The 23667-nt window shown below is 50.0% G+C and overlaps 2 protein-coding genes across 3 annotated transcripts in view; one reads left to right on the top strand and one right to left on the bottom strand.

Moving 5' to 3' along the window:
- Positions 1–17640, top strand: part of ACAN (aggrecan) — a 46539-nt gene extending 28899 nt beyond the window's left edge. The window contains exons 12-18 of one of the 2 annotated variants that reach the window (XM_053988768.1): positions 112–3303; positions 11262–11375; positions 14065–14223; positions 14567–14649; positions 14971–15115; positions 15658–15840; positions 17290–17640. In XM_053988768.1, coding sequence (XP_053844743.1) covers positions 112–3303; positions 11262–11375; positions 14065–14223; positions 14567–14649; positions 14971–15115; positions 15658–15840; positions 17290–17378 — 3965 coding nt within the window. In that variant the 3' untranslated portion in view covers positions 17379–17640. The remainder of the gene's footprint in view (positions 1–111; positions 3304–11261; positions 11376–14064; positions 14224–14566; positions 14650–14970; positions 15116–15657; positions 15841–17289) is intronic. The other variant, XM_053988769.1, reaches the window with a different exon arrangement.
- Positions 17641–18318: 678 nt separating this feature from the next.
- Positions 18319–23412, bottom strand: HAPLN3 (hyaluronan and proteoglycan link protein 3). The gene is made up of 5 exons (XM_053988356.1): positions 23363–23412; positions 21706–21852; positions 21084–21464; positions 19691–19993; positions 18319–19530 (listed from the first exon to the last, which is right to left on the bottom strand). Exons 2-5 carry the CDS (start codon positions 21830–21832, stop codon positions 19250–19252), a joined length of 1092 nt encoding a protein of 363 aa, XP_053844331.1. The 5' UTR covers positions 21833–21852; positions 23363–23412; the 3' UTR covers positions 18319–19249.
- Between the last annotated feature and the right edge of the window lie 255 nt (positions 23413–23667).

The following is a 23667-nucleotide window of genomic DNA, read 5'->3' as shown; positions in this document are numbered from 1 at the left end:
GAGCTTCCTTGTAGCTTGTGTCGTGCTGGCCTGGTGGTGTAGGGTTGGGACCCTCACAAAGTATAAATAATTTTCCCAACTCCTTCTCTTTGTCTGTTCTTTCTTTTCCAGTGAGTCCATCTGTTTTTCCTCCAGCTACCATAGTACCAGAGGAAACCAGTACCAATGCTACCGTCAGCAAAGTGTCAGGGGAGGTGACAGAATCTGGAGAGCATCAAGTCAGTGGTGAATCTTCAGCATCCGGGTGGGTTCCTGGAGTTCCAGATACAAGCACAGAACCAACTTCTGGAGTTTTTGAACTTAGTGGAGACCATTCGGGCATTGGAGAGAGTGGATTACCGTCGGTAGACCTGCATGCCAGTGGCTTCCCACCTGGAGAAAGTGGGCTGCCCTCAGGAGATCTGAGTGGTGTGTCTTCTGGTGTTGTTGATATCAGTGGCCTGCCTTCTGCAGAGGAGGAGATATCGGTGTCTATTTCAAGGATACCAGAAATTAGTGGGATGCCATCTGGAGTGGAAAGCAGTGGGCTGCCTTTTGGAGCAAGCGGAGAAATCTCTGGCACTGAGTTAGTCAGTGGTGTGTCATCTGGAGAGGAAAGTGGAGTGACCTCTGGTTTTCCTACCATCTCTCTCGTGGATACCACATTAGTGGAAGTTGTAACAGCAGTGACAGAACGGCAAGAGGAGGGAAAAGGGTCCATCGGAGTCAGCGGTGAAGGAGATCTGTCAGGGTTCCCATCCTCTGAGTGGGACAGCAGTGGTGGAATCCAAGGCTTGCCCTCAGGAGCTGAGCCCAGCGGGGAGCCCTCTGGGGTACCCGAGCTCAGCGGGCTGTCCTCGGGAGGGTCTGAACTTAGTGGCTTGGCCTCAGGACTGGATGCCAGTGGAGAAACATCTGGAACACATGAGGCCAGTGGCCTGGTGGACCTAAGTGGCCTTACCTCTGGTATTGAGGGAAGCAGTGAGGCCTCCGGCATTACCTTCGTAGATGCCACTTTGAAGGAAGTGACAACAACATCGCCAATTACAGGAGCAGAAGCAAAAGAGACTTTGGAAACCAGTGGATTGCCTTCAGGAGATGAAGATGGATCAGGCATGATATCTGGGAGTTTAGACATCAGTGGTGAGCCTTCAGGGCATGTAGACTTTGGTGGGAGCGTTTCTGGAGTGCTGGAGATGAGCGGATATCCGAGCGGAGTGACAGACAGCAGCGGAGACATCTCTGGAGTTGATGTCACCAGTGGTCTGCTGTCTGGAGAGGAAAGTGGACTCACCTCTGGCTTTCCCACGGTGTCTCTTGTGGATACCACTTTGGTGGAAGATGTAACACAGACATCAGTGGCACAAGAAGTGGGAGAAGGACCATCTGGGGTGATAGAAATCAGTGGATTTACTTCTGGTGACAGAGGACTATCTGGAGAAGGGTCTGGAGCTGTGGAGAGTAGTGGGTTTCCTTCAGGGGCAGGAGACTTGAGTGAAGAGCCATCTGGAATCCCATACATCAGCGGAGAATTTTCTGGAGCCACAGATCTAAGTGGACAGTCTTCAACAGTGGCTGATATCAGTGGGGAAGCCTCAGGGCTTCCAGGAATCACTTTAGTCACTTCTGATTTAGTAGAAGTGGTGACAAGACCAACAGTATCACAAGAACTGGGTGGGGAAACTGTCACGTTTCCCTACAGTTTGGGGCCCAGTGGTGAAGCCTCTGGATCCGGTGAACTGAGTGGGGAAACATCTGCACTGCCAGAAAGTGATCTAGAAACATCAACAGCTTATGAAATCAGTGGTGAAACATCTGCATTTCCTGAAACTGGCATAGAAACATCCACGATTCATGAAATCAGTGGGGAGGCATCTGCATTTCCCGAATTTAACACAGAAACATCAACAATTCAAGAAATCAGTGGGGAAACCTCTGCATTTCCTGAAATTTTCACTGAAACATCCACAAGTCAGGAAGCCAGGGGTGAAACATCTGGGTATCCCGAAATTATCATAGAAGCATCCACAGGTCAAGAAGCAAGTGGGGAAACCTCTGCGTTTCCTGAAAGTAGCACAGAAACGTCGACAATACAAGAAATCAGTGGGGAAACATCTGCATTTCCTGAAATTAGAATAGAAACATCCACAAGTCAAGACCTCAGTGGGGAAACGTCTGCGTTTCCTGAAATCAGAATAGAAACATTCACAAGCCAAGAGGCCAGGGGTGAAATATCTGGCTATCCTGAAATTAGCATAGAAGCTTCGACGGTCCACGAAACCAGTGGAGAAACATCTGCCTTTCCTGAAATCAGCATAGAAACTTCAACAGTGCATGAAATTAGTGGAGAAAGTTCTGCATTTCCTGAAATTAGAATAGAAACATACACAAATCAAGAAGCCAGGGGTGAAACATCTGTCTACCCAGAAATTAGCATAGAAACTTCCACGGTCCATGAAACCAGTGGGGAAAATTCTGCATTTCCTGAAATCAGCATAGAAACTTCGACGGTCCATGAAATAAGTGGGGATATGTCCTCCTTTCCTGAAATTAGCATAGAAACTTCGACAATCCATGAAACCAGTGGTGAAATACCTGCATTTCCTGAAATTAGAATAGAAACATCCACAGGTGAAGAAGCTCAAGGTGAGACATCTGTATTTCCTGAGATTAGCATAGAAACTTCTACAGTCCATGATATCAGTGGGGAGACATCTGCATTCCCTGGGTTCAGCATAGAAACACCAACAAGTCAAGAAGCCAGGAGTGAAACATCTGCCTATCCTGAAATTTTCTCAGAAACATCCACAGTTCAAGAAGTCAGTGGGGAAACTTCTGCATTTCCTGAAATTAGAATAGGAGCACCCACAAGTCAAGAAGCCCGCGGAGAGACATTTCCTGAGATCAGCATAGAAGCATCCACAGTCCATGAAACCAGTGGGGAAGCATCGGCGTTGCCTGCTGCTAACATCAAAACAGCTGCCACATCTTTGGGCAGCGGGGAGCCCTTTGGTACTCCAGAGGAGAAGGAGATTCCTGACACAACATCTGGAGCTGTGACACACTCTATCACAGGCATTTCAGGGGAAACCTCTGTCCCAGACATTGTAATTAGTACCAGGACTCCAGATGTTGAACCAACACAGGGACTCAGGAACCCTGAAGAGGCTCAGCTTGAAATGGAGCCTTCCCCTCCTGTGGTGTCAGAACAAGAAACAGAGACAGCTGTTGCTCCAGACAGCCCCCATCTGCTGGCCACCACCACTGCTGCCCTGCCCCAAGTCTCACAAGAAGCAATTGACGCATTAGGACCCACTACAGAAGGTAATGTGTCTCATATGGAAGGGAAAGCTTTGTGGATGGGAAGGAGGGGCATAGCTGTCACTTTTTTTGGTTTTTATACAGCAGAGAACATTAACACGGAAGCAGACTTGAGCAGAACATTGTTCTGATGGAAAGCCATAAACATGGGGTTTTCCACAGGTCATGATCACAGAATGATAGAATTGTTTAAGTTGAAAAAGACATGTATGATCATCAAGTCCAACCATTAACCAAGCACTGCCGAGTCCACCACTAATTCATGTCCCTCAGTGCCACCTCTACATGTCCAGAGTTTTCCACCTGGCATGCAGCTGAGACTTCGGAGAAGATGGGCTGCTAATCTCAGTCCTATTTTGTTTCTCTTTCCATGGTGGGCTGACTTGCTGCCTAGCCCCAAGTATTGCTCAGCATGTGGCCACCCTCTGCTCTCTGCAGCTACAACAGGATAAACGTGTGAGATAATGCTCAGAGCATCACTAGCTTCTGTAAGCTCTGTTGATAAATGCCCTTCCCTCCACCCTGCCTTTTTAGTGTTTTAGTGCTCTGTCTTTGGTTGGGCCCCCTTGTTGCCAAGTACAAACAGACAGAATAGTTAAGCCTGATTAACCTCTTATGGTGGAAACACTCTCCTGGCATTCTGATGAGCATTTCCTGAAAAGAGGTTGTGTGCTGTGAAAGCAACAGTGCACAGCAGAGGGGAAAAAAAAACAAAATGCAAAACATTGTGCCTCTTGGCCAAGGGAGGTGCCCAGTCCTGGTAACGCAGGATGTCCTGCAGCATCCTTGGACAAAGCCTGGTTTCCCTTTGCTGCCATCAGGAGCTGGCACCTGGGGACAAGCCTCATTGGAAAGCCATTAGTGCTTGTGCTGTTGTATGAATGTCCTGCATGTCCTCAGTTCTCAAAGGGCCACATGTTCTTGTAGGGCCACACATTGCTTAAGTATGGTACAAAATGTATGTGCAAAGAGTTTTACTCACTTCCTTCTGGCAAAAATGTCATCAATTCTAGCCCTTCCCACATTACCTCCTAAAATGCTTTTCTGGGTCAATTTAAACCATTCAGAGTAGCTAGCTCTGGACTCAGTAAGGGTCAGTAAGTGCAGGGCTTTGTGAAGCTCAGCCTGGTTTCTAACGTCATTTCCATCCCCAGAGTGTTTCCAATGAGTCACTGCATTTCTCTCTGCCCTCTCCCTCTGCGAGCACAGGTAATCACAAACCTTTGTTCAGTCCTGCTCACAGCACACCTGCGGTCCCCTCTGCCCGTGCTGAGCAGCTGCCCTGGGGATGCTGCAGGAGTGGGTGAGGGCAGATCAGCAGGGTCATTCCCACAGCACTGCACCAGCCTGGCACAGCACAGGGTGGTACAGGAGTTATGGACCCAAAAACCCTTCTTGCAAAAGTAGGCTCTGCTTTTGGGTCGTGCCCACTGCCACGTCCAAACCCAGAGACAAAAATAAGCCAGCAAAGGCAGCATTGAGGGGAAGGAAGGAAGGAAGACAGTGAGGTTTAGTAAAAATAATTTTAAAAAAAATTGGCCCCAAACTATGGATTTTATTCCACTGCTTTTTCTTTTTAAAAATTAACCACAAGGCGATTGCCAGATTCCTCAGATCATTTGTTAGCCAACATTTTTGTGAAGTATTTTGAAAGAAAACCATGTGTTCAGCAGCTCATGTGTGAAGAATCTTGAAAAATGTTCTGAAATTGGAATATGTGCATTTGCAAGTCACAGAGAGGACAATGTAGCAGCTGGGGTTTCTTAGCAGGAGACAGCAAGAGGTAAGCAACCACTACATGAAGTTTAATTGTACACATTATAAATTAGAAATGGACTTGAACACATGTGTTTGGCTGGTAGTCCCACCAGGGAAGATATTCTAGGGTAAAACTTCTTTTTTTTTTTTTGTAAACTTTACTACAATGTCCCTACAGAGTTAAATGCAGACCCAGTCAGGGTATGAAGGAAGCTCATCCAGGTGTCAAAAAAGTGTTGATCATGAACTCAGAACACCCCTAAAACAAGGCAAACCTCTTCTAGAGAATTACAGCAAAGAGATGACAAAAGAAAAAAAAAAAAAAAAAAGGAAAAAAAAAAAAGCAAGAAAAGGGATCCTAGGTTTCCTTTTTTGGGTTGTTACTTTTTACAGAGCTCTGGGGATTGTGAACATGGGAAGTCTACAAGGAAGAACGGTAGGCTGGATCCCAAAATGCCATTTCCCATGTTGTGGCTGCCTTTTCACTTGAAGATTCCCAGCGTTGAAATCTAGCTCTTGCAAAAGCTGTCAGCTCCCATGTGCATGCCTTGTGCTGTGCTCAGGGTTTGTAGGGTGCAATGGGGGCCCATGCAGTGCAGTGGATTTTCACTGACATTAAAGCACGGGTGAAGCTGGTTCAGCTTTACAGGAGCTTAGAGCGAGGGACAGGAAGAAATGTGGATTTTGCCCTCTGGCCCTGTTGTTGGAGGGTTCCAGTTAGATCCAGCAGTCTGTTTAGTGGGATGATTTAAGAAGAATGATATTATTCTGCTCTGCTGGAGCCTAAAAGTATCTCTAAAAGCCAGAGCCAGAAGACTGAAGATTAACACTTGGAGTGCCAGTATGTTTTAGTGTTTAACCAAATTGAAGGCTGTGCATGTACATGTCTTTAGTCAGCATTTGATTCCTCCATGAGGACAGGAACCCCACAAGCTGAAAGGATTGTCCATAGGCTTGGCTTCCTCACCCAGGGTTTTGCCAACTCAGCAGGTCTTTTTGCTTCTGGTAGCATTTGAAGGCAAATAATTATTAGCTGAAAAAACATGCTGGCACTTCAGTGAAAGGCTGCGGTTTGGAGCTCTGAGACCAGTCAATGACTTTAAAACTTCACTCCAGTTGTGGGGGGGAAGAGAAATGTGCTGAAATGGCATCTTTTTATGTGAAGTTTTGCTTGTGTCTGGTGAAACAAGTCCATGAAGTCTGTTGCCTATGGCCCCACACAGCAGAAGGTTAGAATACAAATGAGAAAAGGTCTTAATGGGCTTTCCTTTTACTTCATAACCTGGAAGTCCAAGGGATTGAGTTTTGTTGGTCCAGAGAAAATCATGCAGGAAAAAAAGCCAAGAAAATATTCCCCTGATTCAGAATGTTTCACCCAATGTGGAATACAAATGATGCTCTCAAGGAGTTGGAGGTCCCAGTCCTGGCTGAGAGGCACAGACCCTTTGTGGCTGAGCAGGTGATTTGATGTCTCCTGAACACACTGTCTGCTTTGCATCACAAGTTAATTTGCTTAAACAAAACCTTCCTCTGCAGAGGTAGCCTACAGCCTTGGACTAGTGTTATTTACAAATCCATGTATTTTACACATAATATTTTGGAAACAGAGATATCTAAATTTCCTTCTTCCTCTTCTTCCTCTTCTTCCACGAGAGTGTTGGACAAATTGAAGGTTCCAGCAGATCAACAAGTCCTCCTGGAAACTCCTGGTCTCTAGGAAAATATTTTTTTTAAGGCTACAGCAATGCCTGCCCCTTCTGCTGCATGGAGGCTTTGGTTCAATTAGTGTAGTTAATTATTTTAATTACTTAATTGCTCATTGTAAGTCAGTAGCTGGCTATGTAATGTTCAATACTGGCATTTAACTTAAAATGTGAGAGAACTGGTTTCCCCAACTCTTCCTATTCTTTTCTTCCAGGAGTCACCCTACAATTGCTCCAGTGTTTTTCTTTGATGTTTGAGCTATCAGACCAGTAGTTCTAACTTCCCAGCAGACTCTGAAAAGCAAATTTAATTTGTACCTGGATTTTTTTTTTCCCCAATCTCTAGGAGATAATTATCTAGTTGGTCTCTAATTCCCTGTTTGGATAATTGCACTTACAAGGAGGCCTATAAAGAAAGGGTGAGAAGCACAACAGGCACTGTTGGGCATCCTGAAATGTCTTGCCCTTCTCTCTGACCTTTTCTGCTCTGTAGAACAAAAACAGGACAATATACAAATATCATAGAATATATTACTAAACCTGTTACTCGCAGCTTCAGGGAAACTATAGTTTGTTCAGGGTTTGGGTGACAGCATCCTCTCTGTTCACCAGCTGCTTCTTCTTAGTAGATGTTTTAAACACAAAGATGACCTTGTTTAATGGATATTCTCGCTCATCTTCCATATAGGCAGGCATGGAGAGAAATGCACAGACTGCACTTTTTTAGGAAATGGTAGCATTGTTTCTGGTATTGTTGTCTCAGCTTGAGATGAAGAATTTTAAAAGCATTTCCTTCTCACCACTGACACTGCATGTTCACTTTTACATACCATTTGCCTTCTGAGCAAAACCAGGACCAATCTATTTTTCTTTCATTTCTTCCAGGTTTCTCTTTCCAATTTCCATTATCTAGTACAAAAGATTTTTTCAAAGGCATTGGGAGAATCATAGAATCATAAAATGGTCAGGGTTGGAAAGGACCTTAAAGATGATCTAGCTCAGACCTCCCCCTACCATGGGCAGCGATGACAAGAATACTTCTCTTGTTTTTAGTTGCACAAAAAGAAAATTATTCTGACTAAATATAGTGTATATCTGGCAATGGAGAAGAAGTCTTAGGAAGAAAATGGTGGAACAAACTCAAATTTGCATTGCAGCTGTGTAACTCCCCTTGCTTTCTCCAGCCAACAGTTTACATCTTCCAGATGCAAGACCTGGTTTACATTGTCCATTTTGTTGTAATTGGTTTATTAAAAAAGAAAAGAAAAGGCATCTGAAAGTTAGACCTTGGGTCCTGATAGTAGCAAAAAATAGAAACTGTTGTGACAGTAGAATTGGGGAATTTTTGCAACTTCTGGGCAATATTAAGTGCAGTATGAATCCTCTTAAGAAGAATTGCTAATTCTGCGTTATCCTCAAGAAGTGAGTTAATAACATGTTCTAACTGGGTTTCCTATTCTTGGCACCGCGAGGCATTTTCTCCCGTCTTTGTTTTACATCTGCAGCTCTTGAAAGCGAGGGCTGCCTCCCTTCTGCATTCCTCGACTATCGACTATCGCTGTCCTTTGTTAGCTCGGGGTAATAATAGCAGTGGTCTTGTCTCCCTGTCAGCTGATAAGCACTTGAGCTGCATCGCAAAGCAGAGCTGACTTTTTGGATGACTGCTCAGCCAAGCAAATAAATAGCTCGTGTCTAAATCCTTGAGTGTCAAGGTACCTGGCAGCCAGCGCTGTGGAGGTGGGGGCTCGCCCCTCGCTAGCGTGTTGCAGGCTCTGCAGATGGCTGAAGATGTGTGCAGTGATTTGCTAACCTCATCTAGCTCTAAACAATGCGGAAATAGACACATTTATAGCATATAAAACGCTATAAAAAAAAAAAAAAACACAAAACAAACACTTAGTGTTGTGTGATAGATGGATTTTTTTTTAATGGAGTTCTCGCCTCCTGTAAATTGTGTTTGTGGCTTACATGCCTTACCCTAGAAACACCCACAAACCAATTTGCCAGGATTTTCAGAGGCAACATCACTGCCAAATTTACAATTTAGACCTCTCTTGAATACCTCTGAGATCCAGATTTTCTGGAAGGATCAGAATCAGCAACACTTTCTCCAACCTGACAGATATATTTGAGTTTTTCAATATCAGCTTGGTGAAGTGATTTTACATCTAGATGGAGAGAGGGTCTCTGAATCAGCCCAACAGGCTGAAGGGGATTTTGGTGTTTATGATCATCATGTGTTTAAATCATCTTCTCTCCAGCCATTTGTAGCACAATTTTGGGGAAAAAAACCTGTCTATGTTTCACTTGTATTTGATGTTTGTTTCTCCAACATTACCTACAAGTGCACACCCTTTCTCTATATGTTATATACAAAAATATATATGTATATGTATGGAGAGATATGTAACATATATATTATAATAAAAGATTTGTTTTTACTGCATATATAATATGTGCAACCATATTATATGCAATATCTGTAAAAGGAAACTCTGCTCCTGACTTACTTCCCAGCTGGAAATTTGCGGCAATGTGTGTCTGCTCCCCCCTCCTCCAAGACCAGGGATGGCAGCACACAGCAGGTCTCCTGCATCTCAGAAGAGATCTTGGACACGCCAAGTTTTATTCCACATGGCCGAAGACAGCTGAAGGCTCATTATCCACTGCTAAACATTCAGCTTTAGCTCTTGTGAGTGCTTCCCTCCCTCTTCTGCACTGTTCTTTCCACTTCATGGAGCCTGACGAATGAAGGAAAGCCTTTCCTTACATGTTCAGCTGGAGCCCACTGGAATCAACATGAACTTCTGCTGCCACTGCTGTTGAAGAAGCCCAAAGGGCCTCTTGAGTTGCAATCACCCCTCAGGATGCCTCGTTTTTCTTTATGCTCTCTATCATCTAGGAACTCCAAGTGTGACTAATAAGAAGTACTCAGCCAAGTTCAGCTCCTCTATTCTTCCTCTAGGCTTGTGACTCCCATTTTGCTCTGAAAAGTCTCAAAGTATTTACTAGTATCATGGAAACAGGGATTATCTTCATTTTGCAGTGAACAAAGAAATCCAAAAAGCATCCATGAGATTTAGAAGTGCAATCCAGAGTGAAAAATTCCTTCTCTCAGAGAAGATCTGCAAAACTGGAGTGAGAGGCTCATCAGCCATCTGAGGAATGATTTCACTGCTCACAGCCTAGAGTAAAGATGACAATCTCCTTGCTCCAAAGCACACACAGATTTACCATCCAAGGTCAGAAAGGATTTTTTCCATCACTTAGGCACATTACAGAACATGTCAGCTTTTAGATGACGTATCAGACCTTGGCCACTGAGTCACTAGACAGCCACAGGGAGTATAACGCCCATCTGTTCTCTTGTGCCTGGGGACACTGAGCAGCTGGGCCTCAGCTCCAAGAAAACAATACCCAACCAAATACACCCCAGTCAGAAGATGAACATAGATCTTGGGGAGTCGCTGCTCTGCTCTGCTATTTCCACAACCAGTATATTTATCACCTTTGAATCTTTCCTCACTAACCCTGTCAGCCACAAGAGCATGGAGTCATCACTTTTAAACCTTGCATTTCTCCTGAGTGTGAAAGAAACGCTGTCTCACATGATGATCTAACCAGCCATCATTTAATCCAACCTGCATGGATGTGTTCCCATTTCCTTCCTTAGTCTTCCTCCTTGTTTCTGAGTTGAATATATCTGAAATCTTTCCATTCTGAATGACCCTTCTTCTGATTCCAATGCTCTCTTCACCAAGATGGAGTCCACAGCTGGAAAAGATGTACCAACTTCTTCCATCTTCATCACAACCTGAAGAGCACATAGTGAGGACAGGTCTGGAGAAAATGTCACTGCACTCCAGTATCCCTCCCCAAGGAATAAGCACCCATACCCAGGCCTAAGATCCTCAATGAGAAAAAGCTGAGGGCCTCTGAACCACCTTTGAACCCACTTCTTTTCTTCTCTGCACTTTCTTCATCTTCACTGAGAAGAGATTTCTTGATGCAGAACTTCATCTAAATTATGATTAGGAAGAAACTATTAGTGAGGACAGACAACCAGGAATGCTGCTTAGGACACAGAGATCTATTTGAGTATGTTTCTATCACTTATGGAAGAATTCCACATTCCTCCTCATAGACCTTTAGCTGGTGGAGGCACAGGCACAAGTTTACATGTTTGATGCATCAGGCAGAGGCAGCAGACAAGGAGGAATTACCACAGCCAGTGCTGTGTTTCGGATACATCCTGCTGAGCTTTGTTCTGATATCTTCAAAGTGGTGTGCAACCATCACAAAACCAATGTCTTCCTTGTAGGGTGGGTTGGGTCTCTTGCCTTCATTCTTCCAGCAGCAGTGGCAGTATGTTGTGAAATACAACCCTCCCAAGTCCCCCCAAAACAACTGATATTCCCTCCTACACAAGCAAGGAAACAAGTTCTCCTGTTGGTGGAGTTGCCTCCCAGAGCCCTAATGGAAGCCCTTGATTTCTTGCAGACACTGATGTGTGCCACTCAAGCCCCTGTCTGAATGGAGCCACCTGCGTTGATGGTATCGACTCTTTCAAATGCTTTTGCCTTCCCAGCTACGGAGGGGACCTGTGTGAGATCGGTACGGCCTCCCTGGCTTCAGCTAATCCTACTAACTGCTGCACCACCTTGTTCCCCTGCTACTCCCCAAAAAGAGCTGATCCCCAGTGCTCCTGTCAGTGCTGGCCTCATCTCAGTGAGCTAACCTCTAACAGCAGCTTAAAACACACAAGGGAAAAGCTTTGAGGCTTTTGAGTACCTAATTTGATAAGTTTGTTCCTCACAGCACCGTGTCCTCTAAGATTCCTAAGCAGGAGCTTCTGGTGTCTTCTTCAGCTTTCTCTTTTTCAAGTGTCTCTGGTGAAGCTCCACACAGATCATAACAATGCTGATCATCGAAGTTGCTCTCTCTTTGGGCCAAGGGTCATTCTGTTCATCTGTAACAGTAGGGAACTTTCTGAGTACATCTTCACCCCAGGCAAACTTTCTCTGCTAGACTGGAACTTCGTGGAAGGATGCTTCAACTGAGCCATGAAAAATGACTGTGTTTCTCTTGGGGAAGATGCAGCTGAGAGACACATCATTCACTCCAGGAATCTCCACTGATTTGACAGAGCATGACATTTTTGTCATCTCCACAACATAGCTTCCTGTGGCAAAATCAGCAGGGAATGTATCTTTGAGAAAATGGGAAACAACCTGTATTTCCATGAAAATTAGTGCACTAATACTTCTTCTTGTTTCTACAAGGAAAGGAGAAGAGTTTTTTCCTTAAAGCTGATGAAAGTCCAAACTTTTGTCAGCTTAGATGAGGGGAAGCTCTCCTGCCTTACTCAAACAAAAGAGAAATAAGGTTGCAGTATCTTCCTCACCTTGGCATGAGTCGTGGTAATATATGTTGGATTTTCTCTGCATCTCTTTCTGCTTCCAATATGAACATGGAGTAGACTATAAGGAGCAGGCTTAGGATCATTGAACCTTCTGGGCAGGAATTGTGCTGTCTTAGCATCAATTTTCCAATGCAACCTCACCAGTTCTTGATTTACCCACCCATGATACCTGTTGTTGAAGAACCTTGTTATCCAGCCAGAGACTCTCCACCCTGTAACTGCTTATGATCTTGTTTTGTCCAAGCCAGACTTAATTTTCTCTTTTCTCTGAATTATGGGCTCTGATACCTGGGAGATGCAAGAGGAAGCCAGTTCCCCAAAACTTGTTGGAAATGTAAATCTTCATATTCCCATGAGACAGACCATCCTTGCCATTGGTGTCCAAGAACAATGGGATACTGTAGGTGAACAATGCACACAGACAGTCCCTTTTGTCACCATGAAAGTGTCCTTAGCAGGGAACAAGATTTTCATCATTCTTTTCCAATAAAATTGCTGTCATATTTACCTGTAAGAAAAAATTATGTAGGAAAGCATAGCCTTTCTACTAGAAAATCGCCTGCTGAGATTCTTTATCATGTGCTGTCCTATTCTCAGTCTGTGATGACAAGGGATGCCATTAAAGATAATAGGAAAAAGTCTTAATCTCAAAAGACTGAGCGAGTTCTCGGTTAACTTTCTGCAAGAGATCTGCCTGCAAAACCCAAGAATCCTCTGAGCTTCACCTACTTCCAGATAACCCATTTGATCTGTTGAAGAAAGCAGGAAATGCTTTTAATGTCTCAAATAACTACCAACCACTCCAACATCTATGAAGTGCCTGCAATCTCCAGCAGGAAGAACACCAGAAAGGTGGATTAGGAGGAATTATTGTTACTGAAAGTGACAAGTGCTTTGACCTACCAAGTTTAACAAAGAAGAAAGAAACTGAGTACAGAAAACCCTACTGAAAAGGGAGAGAGGCATGAGGGCTCATGGAAGCCCACCACTCTCAGAGCAGCAAGGGCCTGAGAAAGGATGGTAGATCAGGCATCTGAAAGGCTGAGATTAAACACATTTCATTTTCTGTTTCCTTCAGTCACATGTAGCAGACAGATGTGTGGTGTTGCATTGTGTGGGAACTGCTGAAGGTCTTTCCTGGTGGTTTCTCCATTTGTCTCTACTTTCCCCCATCTGTGGTTTTATTTTTTCTTAAATGTGTTCAGTTCCTCAATATTTCTCAGATGATAAAACATCTTCTGAAAAACTGGGAAATGTTTGTACTTCTTTAGCTTCTAAGCTTCTAAGCTGTTTCATTGAGACTTAGTTCTCTCTCTCCACTGTGGTAAGTTTCTGTCTCCATTGCTTTTCACCCCTCTTGGGTGGTTTGTTTCTCCTCCAGAGCTCCAGAATCACACAAAGTGATGGAACCACCCACACCTGGTGGCCCCTTCTTTCACGTTCAACACATATGCATTGGTTCTGGACATCTGGATATGGGGTTTGGAGGGTTTTTTTCCAAAGCAAGAAAACTCTGCAGGACAGCACAAGTGGGAAGAGAGGTGTTCTTGCTTGGTCAGTTCCTCAAAAGCAGATTTCAGGAACATTACACAGGGATTGAATCTCTCAGGAATAAGTGAGTATCATTCAAGCTTTCTAGTAGCACTGCTTGTGTCACTGCAGACACAGGGCCTTCACACAGGCTGCCCTCTCTGCATGTCTTGGATGCCTTCTGACAACCTTCCCAGGGAATTCCTACAGACAGCAGTGTCAGGGTGTGCTTTTTAGTGAAAATGACCATGTGTTGTCCCATGCCATGGGAGCATGAGCTGCTAAGAGGTGAGTTGAAAGCTTTCAGACACATGCACCAACTCCTTTTCATCCCTCTTCTGTGTGTTTCAGACTTGGAAAACTGTGAGGAAGGCTGGACCAAGTTCCAGGGCCATTGCTACAGGCACTTTGAAGAGAGAGAGACTTGGATGGATGCAGAGACCAGATGCCGACAACATCAAGCCCACCTGAGCAGTATCATCACCCCAGAGGAACAAGAATTTGTGAACAGTGAGTGCTGAGGGCAGCCTAAGACTGAGCATGGATCCAACCACTGGATTCTGGCTCTACAGGCAGATTTATCCAGAGCAGTGTAAAAACCACCATTTGCCCCACTGGTGCTCCTATGAATCCTGACAAAGCCTCATCCTTGTATGGGTGCACCCATGCTCATGGCAGTTGAGTGGGGAGGGAGCTGGACAAACATGAGGTAAGGGAAAAGGGCATCAGGAATATTGACTGGGAGGTAGCTGAATGAACCAGAGGCTCCAGGGACAGGGACAGCTGAGATGGCAAAGAAATGCCTCCAGCAATGTGTAGCCATGACTCTTTTCTCTCCCTCCTACTTTTCCAGGTCATGCACAGGACTACCAATGGATTGGCCTCAGTGACAGAGCTGTGGAGAACGACTTCCGCTGGTCTGACGGGCACTCCCTGGTGAGCCTGGAGTCCACAGCACGAGTTGGCACCAGCTTTTCAGGGTGGTGGGAAGGGCCCCATGGCTTACATGTTGAGTGCTTGGGTTGGGCATTGAGTGGAGGCAACCATAAACTTTGCAGGGCTCAGGGTTTTTCCAAGCCTCTAGAAAAGCTGGTTGGGTTCCGGCAGCATCACTACAGAAATAACTGGTGTAGGGGCAGTGCTGGCAACTCACGGGCTCAGCTGGAGAGAGGTGTGGGAGAGGTGGGGTGAGGATGAGGGAGGGAGCAGAAGAGACTGGGGCCCAACCTTAGCTGAAGGACTGTCCTCTCTCGGCAGCAATATGAGAACTGGCGGCCCAACCAACCCGATAACTTCTTTTCGGCGGGCGAGGACTGCGTTGTGATGATCTGGCACGAGAAAGGCGAATGGAACGACGTTCCCTGCAACTATCACCTCCCTTTCACCTGCAAGAAAGGAACAGGTCAGCACCCTCTGCCATACTGGCAAGGATGGGGGACTCAGTAGGCGGCTGTGGGTCTGGAGCAGAGTGCCCAGTGCCCAGGAATATGGGTTTTGTTACTGCAAAGGGTGATCAAAGAGATAGAAGGAATTAGAAACAGAAGTTGGCCAAGTCTCTAGGAGAAAGTTCCATAAGGACTTGAAACTAAATAGGACAAGCTATTGACATTCAACATCCCCAGGCAGAGTCATACCCTGGCTGCAGCATCACTCGCACACACCAGCTCTGTGCCCTCCTGCAGACACAGGCAGCTGTTGTGATGCTCAGCTCTCACAGCCTCTCCAGGAGACAGATCCCTGCTTAATTTCAAATCACAGAATTTCTATATCCCCCTGCCCCTAAGCCTTGTGAACAGAGGGAGTCCAATCTCAAAGGGAGTTAAGGCTTTATTCACGGAAGAGTGACGAGGCTTTGCACGCCCAGCCTGCCCTGGGTGTGAGCTGCCTGCTCAGCCAGGCTGCTGTGCTCTCACTCACTCTCCAGTCTGTGCCCATCTCCCACAGTGGCCTGCGGGGACCCCCCTGCGGTGGAGAATGCCAGGACCTTCGGTCGGAAGAAGGAACGCTACGAAATCAACTCCATGGTGCGGTACCAGTGCGACCAAGGCTACATCCAACGGCATGTGCCCACGATCCGGTGCCAGCCCAACGGGCAGTGGGAGGAGCCACGGATATCCTGCCTAAACCGTACGTCTGGGTCCCTGTACCTTCGGGGTAGGGCCGATGCCTCCCTGCAGCTGGAAGGAGCTGGGAATGCGGGACATCATCTCGGGGTGCAGGATAGCTCTGAGACAGGCAGCAGGGCACACCATAGTTCCCTTGACTTCTTGGAAGATTCCACGGGAGCCATGGGAGCTGACATCTTCTTGGGCAGGTGTGGACCATGGAGCCTGAATTGCAGGACTGCCCTGCCCTGGATTGCAGGACTGCCCACCAAGGCAGAATAGGGGCAGCTCCAGAGTCAGGAAAGGGCAACAAGGAGCTTACCAATGGCCCAGGCTACTCAGAGAAGGAAAAATAAATGGCTTCTGAAAGGGTGAGTTTTGGCACAACCTGCATCAACAGAGAGAAAAGGATGGAAGAGCTATGGGGCCCTCCAGCCCTTCCCTGGTGTCCCCCTGCCCTGGGAGCAGACAGGAGTCCTGCAGCAGACACAAGCCAAGGCATAGGGCTGGGTTCCTGACTCTCCTTCTGTCAGGCCTCCAGCTGATGGCAGTCAGCCTTCTTCCACTGGTGTCCCAGCCCACTCCCAGGCCTGCCTACACCCCTGTCCCGTCTCTGATTGCCTGCAACTTCCCAAGAATTTTGTTGGCCTCAGACAAATCACATCTGTCCAGTGGCCTCCTTGCCAGGTTCTGGTCCTGCTGGGCAATTCCAGATAAGGAAGATTAAGCAATGGTCCCACAGCCAGGGAAAGCCGATACAGGCTTAAGGGACAAATCTCTGCCCAGAGAGGAGATGAAAGGAGGAGGGATGAAGGAGGTGTCCAAGGGCGGCTGCCTGGTGCAGACCAAGATGCTGATTCCTTTGGCTCTGCTGTGGGTCTGGAGAGCTGCAGGCTGTTCTTAGCACGGACTGCCAGCGATCAAGAGGCCAGGTCTGCTCCCAGCCAGCTTTTGCTGCTTCCACCAAAACCCTTCTGCAATTTCACACCAGAGCATGCCAGCTTCCAGGGAGACTGGCAGCAAAGATCAGGCAGAAACCTTGTCCCTGCCAGCCAAGCCGGGCTGTTTTCCCTCCTGTGCCCTGAGCACATCCCACTACTAATGAATATGGGGGTTGGGGATGTAGGGATTGATAGGGCAGTGGGTGAGATGGGGACGAGCTGCCCTCGTGGCTGGGCACAGGGAAGGGATGGGACAAGCAGCCGTGGAGATGATGCTCCTGCCCAGGCTCTCGCCGAGCCGCAGGCAACTTCTCCCCTGGGTGAAGCAAAGCCGGGGCAGGGCAAGAGAAGGGCCGATTGTGCGTGTGCGGGCGGGCTGGCGCCGGGGCACACGCAGCCGCCCCCGGGCAGCGCTGCCTGCGGCTGCCCGTGTTTTTCCAGGCAGCCAGGGGCCGGGGTGGCCAGCGTGGGACAAGCAGCTTCTCTGTCCCGGCTCCTGCCAACAAGGTGCCTTTTCTTCTCCTCCACAGCCTCCAGCTACCAGCGCAGGCTATATAAGAGGAGCCCCAGGAGCCGGTCGAAAGCCAGCGGCAGCGCCGTGCACAGACGCACCCATTAGAGCGGGGCGAGAGACCGAGGGGAAAGCAAGAAAGAGAGATTTTTAACAGAACAGTTATATTAACAGAGTCGATTTCTTCTTCTTTTTGTTGCTTTTTTGTCATATAAGGAAAAAAAATTATATTAAAGACAAACCCACCTTTGTGTATATATATACAAAAAAAAATTGTTTTTCCAAGCACCAAAGCAAAACGAATTAGATCTCAGCATTTTTACTAACCGTCCGGTTCCAATTATCTTCATGCCTTTGGGGACAGGGAGGGGGGTGGGTTTGCAAAGGGCAGGGGGTTAAGTTAAATAATAAAGATGATTATTTTTTCCTGATTTTATCCACGAACAATGTAATTATTTCTGTTATTTAATCTCCAGGGTGAACAGCACCTCTTGGGGCTTTATTTTATTTTTTTTTTCCAGAATCCTTCTACTGCTGCAGCACGTCAGGACGGGTGGGGAGGGCTGGGGGGCTGTGGTGGAAGGAGCTGTGGGAGGAGGGAGGCAAGGGGATGCTGAGACCCAGGACACAGGTGCTGGGGACTGTGGCCCCTCTCTGCTTCCCCACTGCCCCCTCTGCAGCACAGCACTCGTCCTGGGACAACGTGCTCTTTCCAGGGGACCGTGCGGGGCACCAGCGTTCCCTGCACCTATTTATATTTTTGAACATATCCTATTTTGAAAGAATGATAAATAATAAAGAAAGCGAAATCGGAATGGGCACTTGGTCAGTGTTGTTTTTTTATAGGGAAGAGGGATGTCTAGTGGGCTGGGAAGAGAGGGATCTCCCATGGCAAGGCAAAAAGGAAGGAAGGGGAACCCAAAGAGGGTGCTCCAAGCTACACAGGAATGGCTCAGCCCCAGGCAGCACCTAAGGGACCATGGAGGTAGGAGGGGTGTCCCAAGCCCTCGCTGAAGAAGGACTCTGGAGTAGGATACTGACCCTCCTTGTTCAGCTCCCAGTTTGGAAGGGGATTAACCCATATGCCTAAAACCCATGACCAGTAGGAACTGCTTCACCTTCCAGCTTTCAGTCCTGACACCCAGAGGGTTAATTAACACTCACTAATGAGGGAACACAAGGCCCTTGCAGGAGCTGAGCTGAGCCAGCACTAATGAGACATGCTTAGCCAAGGATGAGACAGCCAGGGATCCCCAAATCCTTTCTCCACAGAAGACCTCTCTCTTGTGTTGGGACAGAGATGGGGACACAGCCATGTCACTCCAGGGCTTTCTCCACCATTTTATTAGAAGATGTTCAGAAAAACACATCTTTTCATAGCCAATGCTCAGAGAAGAAGGCACCAGAGTTCAAATGGAGTTCAGGCAAGGGGCACACAGAGATAAGGCACTTGTGCTCCAGCAGGGACAGGCACAATGGCATCCTTCAGCAGGACATGGATGGGGCTGGAAGAGGGGCCAGGATGCAATGGAGATACCTGCTCTCTGCTCTGGCCAAATCCAGCCTTGCCTCATTCCCTCATGGCCTTGCCTCATGAACTCGGAGGCAGGACCAGCCTGGAAGGGCAGGTGGGTGTCAGTGACAACCTGCCACCGCAGGAAGGGGTCACCACCCATAGGGTGGCACGGCCATGTGGGGTGGCAGCAGCAGATCCCCCCATGGGGATCATCCTTGCATACATCCCACGACAGGGACTGTCCCACGCTGCCAAGCTGGCAGCCACCCCAAGCAGCTGCAGGTGCCAGCTGCTGAGCAAGGTGTGGAAAATATAAAGGAAGGAAACAAAACAAAACAAAAAAGAAACCTCCCCCCATCCCACCTCCCCCCAGTCAGCCCCAAAACAGCCCTTGGAAATGCCCGACACTGGGCACTGGCAGGCTGGAAACATCCTTCATCCAAGAAGGATCCCTCCTGGCTCCTTATCTCTCTCTGTAGCAGAAGACTCCAAACCTGCCCTTGCTGGGGAAGCCGAAGCTGCGGACACCGGGCTCCGCGGGGCCACAATTGGCCCGGGGTGTGACAATGGGGTAGCGGACACTGCCATCTGCCAGCCAGCCGGCATTGCAGCGGTCCAGCCCCACGAACTTCCAGGCGGAGTAGAGCTGCCCCACCCGGGCGATCTCGGCCCCTGCATCCTGGCAGCTCTGCTTGGCCTCCTCCAGCGTCATCCCAGCCAGGCGGTCCAGGTAGAAAACCTCTCCTAGGAGGGAGAGCGGAGCGTGAGAGGGGAGCATCATCCCGAGCATCCCCATCTGGAATGCCTGGAACAACCCCACCCAGGCCAAGTTCTGTGCCCTAAGAGGGAGGGACACACAGCACCTTCCCCAGCATCCTACCCCCACCCCGGGCCCAGAACCCACCTTTGAGCGCGGAGGAGAAGCAGAAGGCATCAAAGCGGTGGAGGTGCCGGTGCCGCGGGCCGTAGCTGCGGATGCCCGGGGCGAGGTGCACGCCCCCGCAGGGCTTGCGGGGCAGGCGGATGGGGTACTGCACCGTGCCATCGGCCAGCCAGCCCGCGTTGCACCAGTCCAGCCCCTCGCTCCACGCCTGGAAGAGCTGGTTAAAGTTGGCGAGGATGGCACCTTGGTCTTGGCACACTTGCTCGGCTTCGTGGAAATTGAGCCTGTACTGCCCGCGGGGAGGCTGGTAGGGGAACACGATGCCTGGAGGCAGATGGGACACTCAGCTGGCTCCGTGGGCAACCCACCCGAACCGAACCCAGCCCCAGCAGGAGCCATAGGGGTCCCTGACCCGTGTCAAATTCAGGGTCTGGGACAGGGACCACCTCCGTGTACGGAGACAAGGCTCAGGCATGCAGGGATGGGGTCGCTCTGGACATGCAGGCGCCAGCAGCGAGTTGCCAGCGACATCTGGTGGCACAGGGACACACGGGCTCGGTCCTGGGGACACAAGGACCCCCTCACGGGGACAGCACCTGCACATACAGGGATTCACAGACTATAATGGGGATGCAGGGACCACCACCACGGGGTTGTACAGACCACGGTCCTGGGAACACACAGACAGTGGTCCCTGGGAGGCATGGACCACCCCTGCGGGGATGTCATGGAAATGCACGGAACAGGGATACAAAGGTCAGCGTCCTCATGATCCCAGGGGACACATGGACCACCAGCATGGGGATGAATGCTCTGTCGTGGGCATGGATCCCTATAGAACCACGGGCATCACCACTTTGGACACAGTCACAAGGACTGGTAGGGACAAGTCACTGTGGGAGGCAGGGCCAGGGGCCAAGGGGGTGGGGCAGGGACAAGCAATGGGGACATTTCCACAGCTCTGAGCTCCAAAGCAATGTCAGGGCTGAGTCAGGTCCCTCATGACAAATGAGCAAGAGAGGCTGGACGAGTCACCAAGGATCATCACATGGGATGCATTGGGATACCCAGAGCTGGGAGGGGAGGGGACAGCTCCATGTAATGCTGCACAGTGGGAAGATGGGTGGATAAAGGCAGGAAATGCTGCGGCCATAGAGTGACTCCCAACTCTGACTCCAACAGCACCCTTGGTGTCCCAGCTGGGCAGACAGCTCTGGGCTCACTCACTCCTGAGGCTAGAGCCAGACAGCCTCAAGCCACTGTTCCATCAGACCCAGCATCCCAGCCCCTTTCTGCCGTGATCAAGCTCCACAACCCCCCTGCCTTGCTGTGTCCCCAAAGGAGAAGGTACCACAGGAAGGCCAGGCTCACTGGCTTGGTGCAGAGGGTCATGTGGTCCCCAGCATGCCCCCACCTTGCAGCCGGAGGTCCACAACGTCACTCTCGTCCTCCAGCCCATCGATGACCTCGCATCGATATTTGCCATCGTCCTTCAAGCGCACATCGCTGATGACCAGCGAGGCCTCGTGCCGGCTGGCCTCGCCGGCCTGACGCATGTGAGCACGGCCCTTGAAGTCCCCAAAGGCCACGTAGGTCTTGCCAATGGCCACCATCACATCCTGCTCTTTGGTGTAGTCGTCCCGCAGCTTGGACCACTTGATGCGGATTTTCCGCTTAGGTCCCAGGTCGGGCTCGTAGCGGTAGTGGCAGGGCAGGGTGACATTGGCACCGTTGTAGCTGTAGACAGGGTCTTTGGAGGCTTCCACCACTAGTTTGGATCCGCTGAAGTAATCCACTGGGGGGAAGAAGGAAGGTGTGACGGGCAGGTCAGGATCCAGGGCTGGGCAGCATCCCCAAATCTTCCCTCCACCCACCACCTCTTCTGCCAAGAGCATCCCCCAGGTATCCCTGAAGCATTCCCACTGCTCCTTTGGGCCCTACATCCCACCAAGTTATGGGTCTCCAACCCATCCAGAGGCAAAGGGGCACTTCAGCCTCCTGTGACAACCTGCCAGCCCCCATTGTCCCCAGTATACCTTTCTCCTGCTCATCGCCATTGTCATTCATGATGTGGTTGTAGTAGAAGCCGTTGTAGAAGGGGCGGTAGAAGCCACTGGCCAGGTGCAGCAGGGTGGCCTTCAGGAGGAGTGGGAGCAGCAGCATGGCTGGGAAGCAAGCCTGGGCTGAAGAGGGGGAAAGGACTGCTGTGACATCCCCAAATAGCCAGGAGAAAGCCAGCACTGCCTGGCAGTGGTGCCAATCAGACTCCATACCACGGGTGCAAGGAGAGGGGTGGGAAGAACCAGCAGAGCACCTCCAGCTCCCCTGCCTGCAGGGGAGAGTGCAGGCAACCTGAGCCATGCCCCCAGACCCACCCTCCAGCTGGTGCTCCCAGTCCCCTCCATCCTCATCCTCCCACCTGGCTCACACTGCACACCAGCACATTCACTGCTGCTGCCCATTGTGGGGGTGCCCAATGTGGGGAACACCTGGCCCAAGAGCAAGTCAGGGACGGGGCAGCTGGAGAAATGGGATCCCAGGGTGTCTTTCAGACAGGAAGTACTGGGAAAAGGTCACATAGGGGTGCAGGGGGAGAGAAGTGGCTGAGCCCCACCGTAAAGCAGCAAGCTCGGTTTACAAGAGGCAGCCGAGCGTGCAACCCGACCAAGGAGTGCGGGAGAGAGCTCGGGCTGCCTCCACTGCCCCGGCTCCAGACAAAGCCCAGCAGCAGTCATCATCCCGGCCAAGGATCCCCTAGTCCAACCCAGGGCTGCCACTCTGCATCACAGACATGGCTGGCACCGACCTCATGCAACACATTTGGCTGCCAAAGCATGTCCCATCGGTGGGGGGTAGCCTGGCTAGCCCACGACACCAGAAATGTGCACTCACACAGGGTGCTACCAGCAGAATTGGCTACTTGTGAGCATTCCCGGAGCCGGCAGAGGGGGCCCGGCACCCGGCAAGCCTCCCGCAGACCCCTTCCAACACCGGCGGGGGTCTGACATCTGTGCCCTGCTTAGACAAGGCTCACGAGTGCCTGCAAACACACCCCGGGCCAGGGGGCTGTGGGAGAGCAGATGCTCAAGCCGGAAGGGTCCAAGACGGGGTACGGTGGTGCTCTCCAGGGTCCGGGGCGTAAAACCGGCTGCTCTCACCGTAGGTTGCTCAATCCGACTCTCCTCTGCAGTTAGTGCCTCTGCTCACCATGGGGTGCAGGCACACTTGCCACCCACTGAGGCCAGCAGAGCCGGTACCCGAGGGTGCAGGGTGCACCCGCTGGAGCGCCGGCACAGCCCCGGGAGCTGGCACAGCAGCGCGGCGCTGCTGGCACCGGAGCCGCGGGGACACCGCCACGTGCTGCCCACGGCCGCAGGGTGGGCTCGAGGCACGGCAGCTTCACACCTCGGTCTGCAGGGCACCAGCCCTGGTCCCCCTGCACCCCAATGCCTGGTGAGCCCCCCCAGAACCCAGCGTTGCAGTGACGTGCAGTGTGCCCAGTGTTCTCAGCTGCAGCGCCGTGAGCATCGTGCTGCAGCACCCAGCACAGCGATGCCTGGCACCTTTCGCAGTGATGCCCGGCTCCCTCCATGGCAATGCCATCCCCCCCTGCCCTTAGCGGCAAGCAGGGTGCCCATCGCCCCGGGGTGCCAGCCCTCCCCAGTCCCGGCACTGGGGACAAGCCCTACTCACGCTGGTTGCGGGCAGGCTGCAGGCGGGCGTGCAGGCAGGCTGCAGGCAGATGCACTGTGTTTAGGGCTCTTGCAAAGCTGAGAGGAAGCAGCTCGAGGGCCTGCCTCTTAAAGGGAAACACACGCCTTTCCCAACCCCCTGCTCGCAGTCCGGAGCTGGGGTGGGTGCCCCTGGCCCCCTGCCTGCCCACCAGGCCTGTGATGGCCTCACTGTGCATCCATACACTGCCCACATGCTGCCCACACACCATTCACACACCTTATCTGCGGTGTGCCAGCTGCCTGCACTGCCCCCGACTTGGAAGG

This window comes from Vidua macroura, chromosome 12 (genome assembly GCF_024509145.1).
Source record: "Vidua macroura isolate BioBank_ID:100142 chromosome 12, ASM2450914v1, whole genome shotgun sequence".
Classification (NCBI taxonomy): domain Eukaryota; kingdom Metazoa; phylum Chordata; class Aves; order Passeriformes; family Viduidae; genus Vidua; species Vidua macroura.
The sequence above is the reverse complement of the archived record's forward strand: the minus strand, read 5'-3'. Positions and strand labels throughout refer to the sequence as shown.